The sequence below is a fragment of the Falco peregrinus genome, chromosome 6 (assembly GCF_023634155.1).
Source record: "Falco peregrinus isolate bFalPer1 chromosome 6, bFalPer1.pri, whole genome shotgun sequence".
Classification (NCBI taxonomy): Eukaryota; Metazoa; Chordata; class Aves; order Falconiformes; family Falconidae; genus Falco; species Falco peregrinus.
Window position 1 is genome coordinate 63,775,287 of NC_073726.1, and position 13,919 is coordinate 63,789,205.

General features: G+C 41.4%; 1 protein-coding gene across 10 annotated transcripts in view; it reads right to left on the minus strand.

Annotated features, from left to right (window-relative positions):
* Positions 1–5,653: 5,653 nt before the first annotated feature.
* Positions 5,654–13,919, minus strand: part of SPIC (Spi-C transcription factor) — a 28,189-nt gene continuing 19,923 nt past the window's right edge. For 8 of the 10 annotated variants that reach the window (XM_055807658.1, XM_055807659.1, XM_055807655.1 and 5 more), the window contains 4 exons: positions 12,325–12,437; positions 12,170–12,235; positions 11,294–11,399; positions 5,654–7,901 (listed from right to left, as the gene is read on the minus strand). In XM_055807658.1, coding sequence (XP_055663633.1) covers positions 7,477–7,901; positions 11,294–11,399; positions 12,170–12,235; positions 12,325–12,437 — 710 coding nt within the window. In that variant the 3' untranslated portion in view covers positions 5,654–7,476. The remainder of the gene's footprint in view (positions 7,902–11,293; positions 11,400–12,169; positions 12,236–12,324; positions 12,438–13,919) is intronic. The other 2 variants (XM_055807663.1, XM_027784081.2) reach the window with 1 other exon arrangement.

Below are 13,919 nucleotides of genomic sequence, written 5' to 3' on the forward strand. Positions count from 1 at the left end.
GGGCGTGGGTGCAGCACAGCTCAGGCAGGCTCCAAGTCAGTTTAAATACAGCTCTCAAGAGAAGGGAGAGAGCCCCCACTGAGGCTTCTTTCAGCTTCTTCACAACATCTGCAAGGCCAGACAGCTGCATATCGAACATTGTCCTGAGCCCAGGCAGCCAAACCATGGGAGAGGGGGACATGCCCTCAGGGCCCTGATGCTCTGTAGCCAACCCAGCACTTTCTAGTGTGCTTTTCACAGGACACAGTAAAATCGCACAGTGAAACCAAGTGAAAACTGCAGTTTTCCTGCAGGACTGTTCTTAGTAAGATGTACAGACCTTCCAAGGCCTTTTGACATGTTTAAGCCTGATTCTCATCTGGTTTAAATACTGCAGACTGTTAAACCAGTGGAATGGACAATTAGACTCTGTGTTTTATCCCAGTATGCTGAAATTATGTCTAAATCCTTTAGTCTGTGAAGACTGAGAGGATCTGCAGACCTCAAAGGTCCAAAATAATCTAGTTTCCTAAAACCAGGCAGAGAGCAGCAGGATCTGTGTGAAAATGTGGCTGCCCATGTGATTGCACAGATATCCAGAGGCCAGAGACCATCTCGCTGCTGCATTTTTTTTCCTTTTTTCTCTGTCTGCTAGTTGCTAACCACTTGTACTGGATGAGCTTGCCTCCATTAAGAAGCATGTTGCTTGTACAGAAGATGGAGTTTTCCTCACTGTTCTGCATCTCTCCAAACTTGCTGCTTTTCCAGCAGCCTCAGCTCTCCCAGTCTTTGGTTCTTTTTTTGAAGAGTGTTAGCCTCGACATTGCTTGGTGCAGACTGGAAACCTGAAATCAAGAAGCTTAAAAACTAGAAGGTGAATCAAATCATCAAAATGTTATTATTTTTAAGCCATCCTCACTATTTTTAAGCCATCTCCTGTGCTTTCTGGATCTCAACAAGACTAATGGGCTTAGCCAAATCTGTAAAGAATTCCGTCTTCTAATTGTGATTGAATTCTGCTCTAATAAGGCAGAAAAGTTAGCCTAGACCCTCGGACTACTACATACTGCCAGTACTCAAAATAGATTTGCTGAGGTTTCATTTCCTCTGAAAGAAAATATTATATGGCTTCACCAGCACTCTGCTTGGAGGTAGTACCCTAATGATTAGCTACATTCCACTTTAAACTGTCATTAATATTCCCCATATGTAATTAATACCTCTAATTCTACAGAGATATCATGACAACCAACCAGCTGTCTGTCTTTTTATTTCATTGTGGTTCTTGAACTCTTGGCTCAGGTTATGTGTTTCTGGAATGTCAAATAAGGAATTTACTTTTCCATCCATCAGTTTACACTCTGTGTGCAGTTTGGTGGCATCTTGCTAATACAGCCTGGTTGCACTGTAATTCACCTTATAATCCATTGTATCAACACTGACTGTTCAAAGTGCAACTTCCTAACAAGGTGGCTGGTGCCTCTCAGGCACTACATTGCCTTGGGAGTGCAGTATTTTAAAATGTATGCCCAGCACCAAGTCTTTCTGGCTTGAAGCTCCTGACTGTCATAATAAGATATAACTTCCTTCACTAGAAAAAAAGCCAAAGAATAGTCTGCTCAGCCAAAAAGCTGCCCTTCTCCTTCAGGACTGCCCTTCCCACAGCAGTGCATCCCACATTTCAAACCTGAGGTGTGCTGTCGAGTAATGTGTCGAGTTTGGGCTGCCTCCAGGCGTGCTGTATGTGCCAGCGGAGCACTGCTTACTTCTCTTTTGGGCACTTTCAATGCACGAATTGTATTCTGCTCATCATTTTACTTTTTTTTTTTTTTTTGATGCCTCAGAAATAGCAGGAAGCTGGACCAGCACAAGGTGGGCTGGCTGTTGGCTGCAGGACAGGCTCAGGGCGCTGGCATTCCCCTCACATGCCACTGAGTCCGTGGACATCTGACCGCATCTCAGGTGTGCTCTGCTCTACCTGCAGAGACGGTGGCGATCATGGTACTTTTACAGAGCCCTTTGAAATTTCCTGGTGAAGGTGATATAATAAAAGATATGGTAAGACGATCATATTATAAATAGGGACAGTGTTGCTGGTGATGCACTCTGGTGTTAGAGGTCTAGGCTTCTTTTGAATAAACCAATGGTGAGTTCATAGGTACCGCTGCTAGTTTTTGATCCAAAATACGCCACATGAAGTTCACAGCACATCAGCAGGTAAGACAGCTAGAAGTTGGATGAAACAGAGCTCTAAAACAGTGGCAGTTTTCAGCAGATGTCCTTACACAGGTAGATAGTAACTGCCTGTGAAGTGCCATTTGCAGGACCCTGGTTGGTAACCCACTGGGAGCTCTGCTGGGCCTGAAAGACCCGAGAAAACAATGCGTTTTGGCAAACGCCCCCCCTGCTGTCACTATCAACAAGGGATTTCTCGACATTCTGTACACTGACTATGAAGTTTTCCAGGTCTTCTGTAATTCTTGTGAGGCCTTAATCACATTGTCTGATGGGATATTACAGGAAATGTTTCACTCTGACATGCAGCGTCTTTGTAAACCTGACTGAAAACAGAACTGAAAAACCATTGTCCAAAAAAGATTTAAAATACAAATTTTGGTTTATGGTCTCAGACTCTTTCCAGTCCCTCAAGTGAATCTGTTCACGCAGACAGCAGCAGGCCCATGCGATGTCGTTGCCCTCAGCTTGTGCGCTGAGGTAGGAATCTGCTCCTGCAGTTTAGAGACAATCTGGGAGTTTGCCTTGACCTTCTTCATAAAAGAAAGTTTTGAAACCAGGAAAATTGCCCAGGTCAATGAAACCTAACTAGAAAATAGTCTGAACACCCAACTTGAGCTCCAGTGTTACCCTGACACACCAGTGAATGTTTGCAGTCATTCATCTGTTAGGCAATTAGCTATGGTTGTTTAGATGTTGCCAAGAATGCAGGGGCAGCTCTCATTAACCAAAAAAAGAAGATTACATAGTTTTGTTTACAACTGGCACTCAGGATACTCTTTAGAAAACAATCCATGAGGCGGTTTCTTGCAAAAATACCCCACTGTTTGTAGTATTTTCAATGTTTTTTACACTTACTAAGCAATGTAATAAATGGTAAACCTGTACATGCAGCTCTGTGGTATGATAGGAGATCTCAGCTTGTAAAAAGTAGGAATTGGTAAGCCAACGCTCTCCATGAGACAGCATCCATCTGCACCTGGGATGGTGGGGCAGTCTGAACCATCTGCCACCAGAATGCCCAGCTTGTGAGAAGGCAGAGGCTTGTGTTTGATGTGTGCTCAAAGTACTACCAAAAGGAAAAATTTCACTGGAGTCAAATTAAAATCAAATGAAATCAAATAATTTCTTAGCTGGAAGCTAAGAACCTCTCCTGCTTTTGGTCAGCTGAACAGGAGAGATGTATGTAGGTAAATATGGCATAGGCCCAGCAAGGTGGTGTAGATAAAATACGTTACAAAGATGTTCTGGTTCTGCCTCTTTCGCAGAGTCTGTGAGGCTGTTGATGTGATTCCTGCTCATAGGAACTCAGCAGTCTAAATCTGAAAGATCAGCTTTATTTCTTCTCCATGCACCTCAGCAATGTCAGAAGCCACTGCAGCCACACTTATTTTGGAGAAGACACTGAGCTGTGGCTGTGGAACTGACTGTTGTCCAGGGTAGTTGACGCAGGGCTGTGGATCTGCTGACATAATGTTTCTGCTTTAATATGTGGGTTCCATATCATCATCTTGGTCACAACATTTTTTTTGTGTGCTGCAGCTGGAACTGGCCTGTAGTAACTTCAAAAGGAAAGGTGTTGCTTCTGCCACATCTGCAGCAGTGCTGTGTGCGAAGATGAAAAAGATTTTAAACACGGGGAAAAGGTTTGCAAGCGCCACAAATCCGGTGTCAAAAGCTGTCCGTTAGTGCCATCTTGTGGGCCCAGAGCCACCACCCTCCCCCCACCCCCACCCCCCCCGCAGCACCCCCCCAGCACCCTCCACACGGAAGAGGCAAAGCTCTTCCCACCAAGATGCAACACCAACTCACGCCATCCTGGCTTCTAGCACAAGGACCTTCCATCAGAGGACAACGCTGAAGCTACAACAGATGTAAAAGGCGTGATACCCTACCTGAGGTCGGTTGAGCAAACAAGAAGTGTGTGTTGGGGAAAGGCACCAGTCCAGCACTCACCTGGGACTCTGGTCTTGTCTGACACATCTGGACAGAAACCAGGCTGCGAAGTCGGCACAAGGGGTGAGCAAGTAAACTGTCCACATGTCTAGCTACACCTGTGCAAGAGGATTTCTACCATCCCTCCAGAGGCACACTTCACTCTGAAAGGCTCATGTCCTCCTTAAGTGCCTGAAGCACCATGAGACACAGTATTACATGCAGGACACCAGTATGGGGCACCTTGCTCAGACTGGGGTGTCTTTTAAAATGGGGTGCTGAGTGTGGGAGCTGGGAGGATCACAGCTTCTTTCCCCACCCCTAGGACCTACCCCAGGTTATTCTGCAGCCAGCAGCCTCTAAGTCAGAGGTGAGTGTGAAATATAGGCAGATGTGTGGGCAGACAGATTGGTTTCTGGCCCAATTTGGCTGCTGGGGGTGAGGAGAAAGGAGACAGGAGAGAGACAAAGGCGAAGTCAGCAATGGCAGCAGCAGGCCAGTTATCAAGAGTTATGCAGATGGAATAACGCTGCTGTCTTGGGAGATGCCTCTCATGTTTCCCTTGGGTGCTTGGTACCATCGTATCTCATGTCTAAGCCTGTGCAGATGGGAGGGAGGAGATGCAATGCAGAAGCTGAGGATGGGAGGACAGTGATGGAGGGTGAGGTGCACAGGGATTGTATTGGGAATCAAAATGACTTGCCCACCTCAGTTCTGTTTAGATTTCCACACGTAGCCTTGAATTTTCTACATGGAGTTACATGACAGGATCCTGCAAATACTGAGACTAGCAGGGGTCTGATCCCCTACATTCAGTATTCTGTCTTGTGGTATGGCTGTCACTTTACCATGACTTTATTGCAATACTGCACATCTTAGAAATGGGTATCGTCTTGGGTTAAAGATGTTGAGAAACAATGAATCTACCACATCCCTTGGTGTGTTGTTTCAGTGGTCAAACACTTGCACAGTTAAAACCAGCTGCACTGTATTTCAGACCCCAGTGACTCTAACTCTGCACTTCAGGTATTTGGTAACCTTGTGCCTATGCTTGTGATTTAACCTGCCTTTGTTAAGTTAAAGCACTGGTAACAGTCAAGAACCTTTTCTGTATGCAAGCCCAATATCAGTGCATTGCACAGTTAAATATCCTTCTGTATAACCACAGAACGACAGTAAGAGCTTCTAAAATCTCTCCAGGTACATTTGATGGAGGGGAACAGGGGGACAGGATGGGGGGATACCTTTTCTCAAATAAATTCTTTCTAACACTGTCAGTCCCCATGGTTACTCCTGTGGCTGAAATCTGTCCCTTCCTATCTACAGATATTATGATAGCCTCATGTCTTTGCCTGAATTTCCTTCAGTTCTTCTTACCCCTTATGTTCTCTTATTTCAGCTCTGTACTGTTCTCCCAGCTGCAGCTATAACATCTCACCTGGTTACCAGTTTTATAGAAAGCAATTGCTAGTGTTTATACCTAATTTAAAAAGGTAACACAGAATCTGGATAAGTATTTATTTCCTTAATGAGAAGATGAGTTTGAGGAAAGTGAATCTAAACATATTGACTAAGTAAGCATTTTACACAAAGCACTCTTAACCCAGAGTATGTTACCAGCCTTGTAAATAACATAAAGTCAGCATGCAATGGGTGACAGATGTGGAGTAACTAAACTGTGCAGTTTCTTGGAAAATTTATGTACATTTTGACATTTGAAATGTTGCATTTGCATATGTGCTTACATTGTGAAGGCATCCCAACTGAAAGTCCTCAGTCCTTTGTAAGAGCTAAACTCCCACTGTGTTCTGTGCTACAGCAGGATCCAGTTTCAGTTCTATAGGGCATTCTTGTCTCTATTTTGTAGTAACATTTACATTTTACAGGACATTACACTCTAAATACTAACAACACAGTTACGACCTTCTTATTCTGGCAGATGTTTAATGACTTAAAATCTGGGTCTGTTTTTAGCGCTATTTAACATGCTTCAGCTTTCTAAGAGTACACATCTTTCACCTTACCAAAGTGCTAATTTAAAACCTTGAGTTTTGCTTGAGCAGAGTGTGTTGCATTGTGTCTATTACATAAAATTATATCCCTGTACAAGTAAGCAGGAGTTAGAGCAAGGGGAAACTAATAAAGTGAATTTCATCAAATATATCAGGCCACCATTAATTTCCACAGAAACTAATTTTGTCTTTATTAATATATGGGCCTGCATTCACTTGAAGGAAAGTGCAGAATTTGGAATTTATTGCAGCTGAATGCAAGTATTTTGGCACAACAGACAACTCCTATGATGATACAAGTTGATCAGGTAACAGAAGTATGAGAAAAAGTAGATTTATAGGTATCATCCTGGCACAAGGGGCTAGTACTCTCTTTTTACCAAAATTTAGTCCTTCTTCCCCACGAAGAGAATATAAAATCACTGAGCCTTTCAGCTACATTCCCATGTAGGAAAAGAGCTGGAAAAGTGAAATTGTATTTATATGTGTAAAGTTATAACTCCAAACATAAATAACAGGGTTACATTTGTTACATGAGTACAGAACTGCTGGATGAAAGTGCAGCTTCTCATATTAGTTGGGGAAGAACTGTAAATAACTTCATGAAAAGCACAATCCTTTACTAACCCTCTCATGGTATGGTCACTTCCCCAATGAATCCGCTGCCAACAGTGAAATATGCACCTGCCAGTCCTAATACCATATGTCAGGATCTGTGCTAAGACATGTTAATTTAAGTGATTAAGGATTAACAACTTGGCCAACAGGTGCACCTTCATGTGGACTCTATCATTCAGCCAGGCATTCACTCAGAAAATGTCTCTTAATAAAGAACATTGATGAAAAAAGCAGACAGTAGCTTCATGCAGTTGGCAAGTCTCTTCCCTTTCTAAGTCATGTGGACCCAACTGATAGGGAATGCATGCACTGTGGATACAACAGCACCTACATTCTAATTGCAAATGTTTGGGATATGCAAAAAACTTCCAATGAGTACTGTCAGGATGGAATCTTTGATGTTCACTAACAGACAACAGCCTTGGTCCTGATCTTGGATATACTAGCTTGAATGTGAAGCAATTCCTCTGATTAACATCATGGAGAATAGAACATGCCCTACAGCTGCTGGTTTTATTTAATAGTCAATGACTGCTTATCATTAACTTCAAAAGGAACAAAACTAGGCCAATAGCATTTTTCAAACCCTCCTCTTTGTGTGTTTGTATAATATCTTAAAGGAATACCTATGTACAGAGAAGAGTTCCTGTGCTGGAAAGTTGCTAGTTAACAAAGACCTGTTTATGTGAAAGATAGCCTAGCTGGCATGCTGTAATGCATACCCATTGTTATACATGTAATTATTGTAACTGGTCCAGTCATCTGCACACTGATATTCTTGATTAGATGGAATGTACGGATGATAAACTGTTTCTTTTCCCAAGAAATAAGATGGAGCAAGTCTCTGTAAAACAACAGCACTAAACTGGTATGTCAGCTTCCTTCGAATTTTAATTATTTCACCTGTTCTTCCATAATTCCTCAGTGCTCTGGCCATTTTCTGATATGTCATGACCTTGCGGTTTCCCTTTCTTTCTCCCCACAGCTCTGCAAGTTTCTCCTTGTTTTTGGAGACAAACTGGAAGACACCATTAGGCTTATCCACCCACTGGATGCAATTTGCCATAGCTGGATCGTACAGGGACTCATGGAGGTACTCAAACAGTCGAAGTTTTTTTCTACCTATTAAGAAATAAATTTTAAAAGGTCAGCACAAAACTCTTACTTGTTTTAAAAGATGAGCAGCTGTCATTTTCCTGGAAAAAATCTTACAGGTAAAAGTATAGGTAAACCTAGTACCCTATTGCAAATTAAAAGATCTGTATAAACTATCCAACAGAAGACCAACAATAGCAAATGGGATGATAGTTCTGAAACACGTACAGATCTGTGGTGACAAAAAGGGATTCAGTCCTTAGAATTTCAAGAGCAGGTTATTTGGGGTTCATGACAAATATCTGGTGACTTCAGTGTGTGGTAGGTCTGAGAAACCACTTTCAGCAGTCTTCAGACACATGCTGTGCAGATGCATGATCAAGGAATCCACACCAGGAAATTACATCCTCAGACAGTGCAGGAAAGAGGTTCTGGAAAGCCAATCTGAATGTTTTTTAATAAGTGCTTTCCCTCAGTAATCAAAACTCAAAGATTTTGAGATGACTCAGTTTTGTCAGGTTCGTTTCAGGAATGTTTTGAGGATGCAAGGTAGTCTCTGATGTAAGAAAGGATGAGCAGGAAGTGGGAAGAGCAAGCTAGTTTTGAACCATAAACCTCACCTAGTCCATAAGGACCTAACCTTTTGGTACCCTGTAGTTTTCTAAAGATGTGCAGAAGTGTCAGCTTGCATTCCCATGCAGAATAAAGCAAGCTCAGTACAGCGGTATTTGTCAGTTACCTAAGTTCTTCTTCCCACAGGCTCAGCTCTCAAGTTTACCAGTGAGACTTATTTAGTTCTTGTGTATCTCTCTCTCTGAAGTACTTCTAGTTCCCTTCACAAAGCCAAGGGTGACCAAGAAGCTGCTGCAAGGAGGAAGAACTTAAGTTTATAAGACAAAGAGGAACATTTTGCAGAAAGGAGAGTCTATACAGAACAGCTTCCACTTTAATTAAAGTGGAAACAAGCAGCTGCACCTAAAGTTTATAAAGTCTTGTCTTGCATGGCTATTTTAAACTAGGAATGGGGGAAAAGTGACAGTTGCTAGGGAACACTGAGGTCAAGCCAAGACATCTGTTAGGGATGACAGTAATTCTGCATCTGGTGGTAAGCAAAGAGGAGAGAAGTGACTGTCAGACTAGGAAGAAGAAAAGCCTGAGATCAGAGGTACTTTCCAAAAAATTAATAAAGTTTCATTATCTAAATAAAAATTGGCCTGTGACTTGAAGTACATGTTCTGCTAGAAATACATATAGTATTGCCAAGGTGAGAAGATTAAAAGCAAACTGAAGGACACCGCCTGGTCACAATAAACACTTCTTAGCTGGTGACCTCCTTAGGTCCTCTCCAACCTGAATTATCCTATGAGCCTATGAACCTCTGGCAGAAAAAATCAAATCAAGGGAAAATCCGCAGACTACTGTGGACTGAGTCTCTGCTGGAAAACACTAGTGTAGCCATGTCTGCAGCAGCAGCTGATTTCAGGCTGTCTGTTCTCTTAGTTCAGTTGTCATTTCTGCCCAAGCTTTTATTTCTAAACACATCGTCTCTAGCTGATATCTTGGTTTGAGAGGGTTTATTTGCTCTTTTGTGTTAATGCAGCTATGTTTCTAGAGCTCAGCTGTTATCTCCAGAGTGCTACACAATGTGGATGCACCAGTCTGAGCTTGGGTTAGTGCACAGATCTTCGTACTGCACCTCATTGCACAGGTGTGTGGTGTTCATTACCAGGCCCTAAACATTGGTCTAACTAGTAGGCTAGCATCTGCTGGTTTCTTATGTGATCACTAGAGAGAGGCAGGTTCCTGCAGAGTCTGTTTCAGAGCATCTGCATTAGATTTCTATGCTGAATTGTCCTGAAGCAGCCAAATTCTCTCTGGGTGTGTCTAATTAAGATGCATTTCTGAAGTACCTGTCTTGATTGTCTCCACTCACCAAGCTTTAGTTCAGATCATGGAATGGTCTTGACGTGCATGAACTGGACTCCTTTCAGAGGAAACCTAACCAAAGATGCTTCCCAGAAGCTTATCTAAGCCACTGCAGATTTCAGAATTTGCAGCCAACCTAGAGATTGCCCTAAATAAACCCTTGTGAAACATTTTAAACACACTTTGGGTCCTCAGTAACGATTGTTTCATTTACAGATCCATTCCTAAAAGGCCACACTACTTACTAGTGTACAGAAAAACTCTCACGTCTCAATATGAAGCCAAGAGGACTAAATTTATTTAGGTATAGTGGAAATAGTCCCCCAAATCACAGTTTCCAGCAGGTATATTGCCATGAACACAAAGAAACGCATAAGAGGAAACAAAAAAACCCCATAAGAGTAATCAGTCATTCTGGAAATTTATGCAGGATGGCCTTCTGGAAAAGACGATTGATAACAATGTAAAAGAAATATTAAATAGGAAATGAATTTTAACAGAGCAGTAACAACTGAAGGTGAATTCAGATACTGATATGTAAAATTCCTCAGTGCAACACTGGGTGAGACTTAGAAAAGCAACATTTCTGGATTCAAAGATTTTAATTTGTAATGATGAATTTCAAGTACTAGAAGTATAGAACTTAAAAGGAGAAGCTATTCTTCCTATCGACCTAAGGAATTTGTAGTAGTAGTAGTAGTAGCTATTAAGCAACAGAAACCACAGCGTTCAGCATCAATGGGGAGAGATACCAAAAACTGACACCGTGTGGTTAAAGTTGAGACATGGGGATTTCAAAAAGCAGCAAAATCAGGAAGCTACTCAAAAAGAACCCACAGTCAAAAGTAGTCACTACAGGTCAGAGGGGAAGCTGTGGAAATCTCATCTAGCAAAGTCATAGAAAGGATGCTGAGTGCCAAACAAAAAACGAAGAATGAATGCAATGAAACAGTGAAGTACTATAATGACCAATGCCACCCAAAATATTCTTTGCAAAATACTCATTCAAGTAAAGTCAACCAAAAGGAGCACAAAAATAGCTAGATTTTTCTAGAAGTGTCAGAAGCTAAGAGGTAATGTGAAAAGTAAAAAAAGGCATAAAATCAAGTGCAAAAATAGTAATGTATGTGAAGAAAACCACTCCTTGTTGGACCACATGAAATAAAAGAAGTTATTAAAGTTGATAAGATGTTATTGATAGATAGATTTGCTTCTCTGCATCTGACTTTCAGATGATTTGGACTGAAACACCTCTTGTTTGGTTTCCCATGTACTAAATAAGAGGACAGAATAAGATAACAGATTTATCTTACCTTATGAGACTTAGCAGACAGGAATTGAACACTAGCAGTTGTATTCTAGTTACTATTAAATGTTAACTTATTTTTTCCCGTTACAAGTAAAAAAAATTAGGAAAAAGAGAAACCATGATTTACCAAGATATTTTTTAAAGTAACAGAACGTACATGTCAAGTTATGCTCTTACTACACACCTTTCCCTGCTTTTGGCTGGCCAGCAGCATGTACCACTTGGCTTTCTGGAGTATTCTGCAGAGTATGGTAGACAGTCTCATCTGCATAAAAATCCGCTGCACTGTTCTTCAAGAATTAAGACAACAAAGAGTTACTAATAGAGTACATTCTCTGAGCAAAAAGAAACTTGTAGTAATGACTGGCACGAAGCCTTCAAATGCAACTTTTTGTCACCTCACCCGCGGAAGACTTCTCTCAGCTCCCAAGGCATGCAGTGTACCAGTAACAAGCAGCACTAATTGATGCCCCGTGGGAAGGGCTGCCCACCAGGGGAGACTTTAGAGGGAAAACAGAGTAACTGCCTCACTCTGAACCTTTAACCCTTCTGTTGGAAACAGAGGAGGAACAGTGGACTCTTGTTTCCAGAGTCAGTAAAAGACAAAGGCCAACTGGGCAGTGGCCCCTACAGATTCTGTAGTTTCTGTGTCATGTTGTCGCTAATCTGCTGGTTGAAAATGGGCTTTTGTGGAATCTATTTACCAGAAATTATCTCCCCTGCAATATTCATGTCCCATCACTCCTGAAGGCCACACTCCCAGTGTTTTAAAGAATGAATATGGACTCTTCAGGCTGAAGCTGAGCTCAGAGTCAAGATAATGCTGGTCTTCCCAGTACTCTTAAAGTAAATTGCTGTTGAAGAAACCAAAGGCATGGCACTTTCTCCCAGCAGCAGAAGCTATGTGGAGGCTGAAAGCTGTTCTCTGCCTGTTCCCAGGCAACAGAGAGAAGCCCTTTTCCCTATTGTACTGGTAGGTTTGTTAGCTGGCACATTACATGATGAGCCACAGAAGAGCACCAGAGGCAAACAGATAAGGTGACTCCTATAAAAAGATTACTAAACTTGTTTTGCAAATATTTCCCAAGGCAGTTTCATCTGATTCATGCCTGGCCAGTCCGAATTTCTGTTAGAGTTAGCATAATGATTCCTATTAGAAATCACAAATGGGCAGCCAATTTTCCATTTAAGTTTGACTGTTTAAGTTTGACTTACAATCACATTTCTCCAGCTATATCCTTGGTCCTCTGTAGATGGTGCTGCAGAGTAGCTGGGACTTGCTCGGAGGTGGTGGTGATGGTTGATGACAGTCAGGCAATTTTTATAACCTGAGAATTAGTAGGATGGAGCAAAAAGTGAGTAAAAGGGAGAGAAGTCTAAAATGCTGCTGGGTCTGTCATAAAGCATTTATTCTGTGGCTGTCTTCTAGATAATAAAGTCTCCAGAGCCACAGTGTTTCATATCAGCAGGTTATCCAATATATTCTGTACTGTTACTACTTGCTAATCAAACCCTTGGCCTGGTGGTTTTGTTTTTTGAGGTTGGTTTTTTTTTTGTTGTTGGTTTTCATAATAAAAACAACATTTTTTAAGATAAAATGTCAAATTTTTTGTAGTATCGTGAAATAGTTTGGTTGATAGAAAAAGGAGAGCCTAAGAGATCACCAAACATAAGGAACAGGATCATTACAGACTACTATAATACATGTATTAGAAAGGAAAAGGGAATGTCATGCAGCTCTGCAGGCCATTGGTACAATACAAGTCAAAGTCTCCAATCGTGAATGAAGTGAAGGAGCATCAGAGCACCTGCAATCTCTGAAAAAATGACACAGAAAGAACCCAAGGCCTCAGGGTGTTTAAAAGAAGCACAGAACACTGGTCTGAGGCACTTGCAATAAATTACACACTGCAGTTGGTCATAAGATTTTGGAGGGTCCACCTATTGCAAGTGGAAATGTGGGTGCAGCTGTGGGACATACTAAACACTGAGTTTCAGGTGTTTAATACCACTCTCCATCAGCCCTAACAACAGATACAGGCAAGAACATTGCAAGTAAATGTATGTAGTGGGTGCTTCAGCATGTGTAAATTAGCAGTGCAGTGGAGTCAAAAATCTATTAACAACAGCTGAAGATATAGCCCAATTGGTCTTATTTACATTTTAGTAAATAATAGATAATATGTAAATAAACTTCCTCATATGAAATGCATTCCACAGAAAAGAGAGCAGATATTTTGTTCTGGACTCAGAAGGTTTGTGATGTAGCCTCCTATTTTCCCTTTCTTCCATTTCTATTCACAGTGTAAAAACACCAAATAGAGATTTTAAATTTTATACTAATTTAACTGCCAAAACCTTGCCTGAACTGGAACAATTTACAGCTTGCCTGTATTTTAAGCTTTTTAAAGTATAAAAGTCTTGAAGCCAAGAAAAACACTTTTCTATTAATTTTCCAAACTCAAACTTTCATTTCTGCATAAAAATATTTTAAATCTATATTTTAATGTAAAAAAAGTAATTGTGGATATTAATTTCACCTGTTGGACTCTTGGTCTTTTTTTTTGTTTGGGGTTCCCCCCCCCACTGGAATTCATTATATGAGTTTATTCACAGCATAACAGAAGGACATTTTTTAATTAAAACTGGAAAATGGCTGTTGCGCTATGGTCCTATATGCTGTCATTATAGGAAATCTGAGCTCAATGCACCCAGGCTAGTACTGGGGGGAAGGCAGAGGGCGACCGTCCAACAGTTCCCCTGTGCTATGACATGGAATATGCACGCCGCACTGGGCAGTACTAATGGAG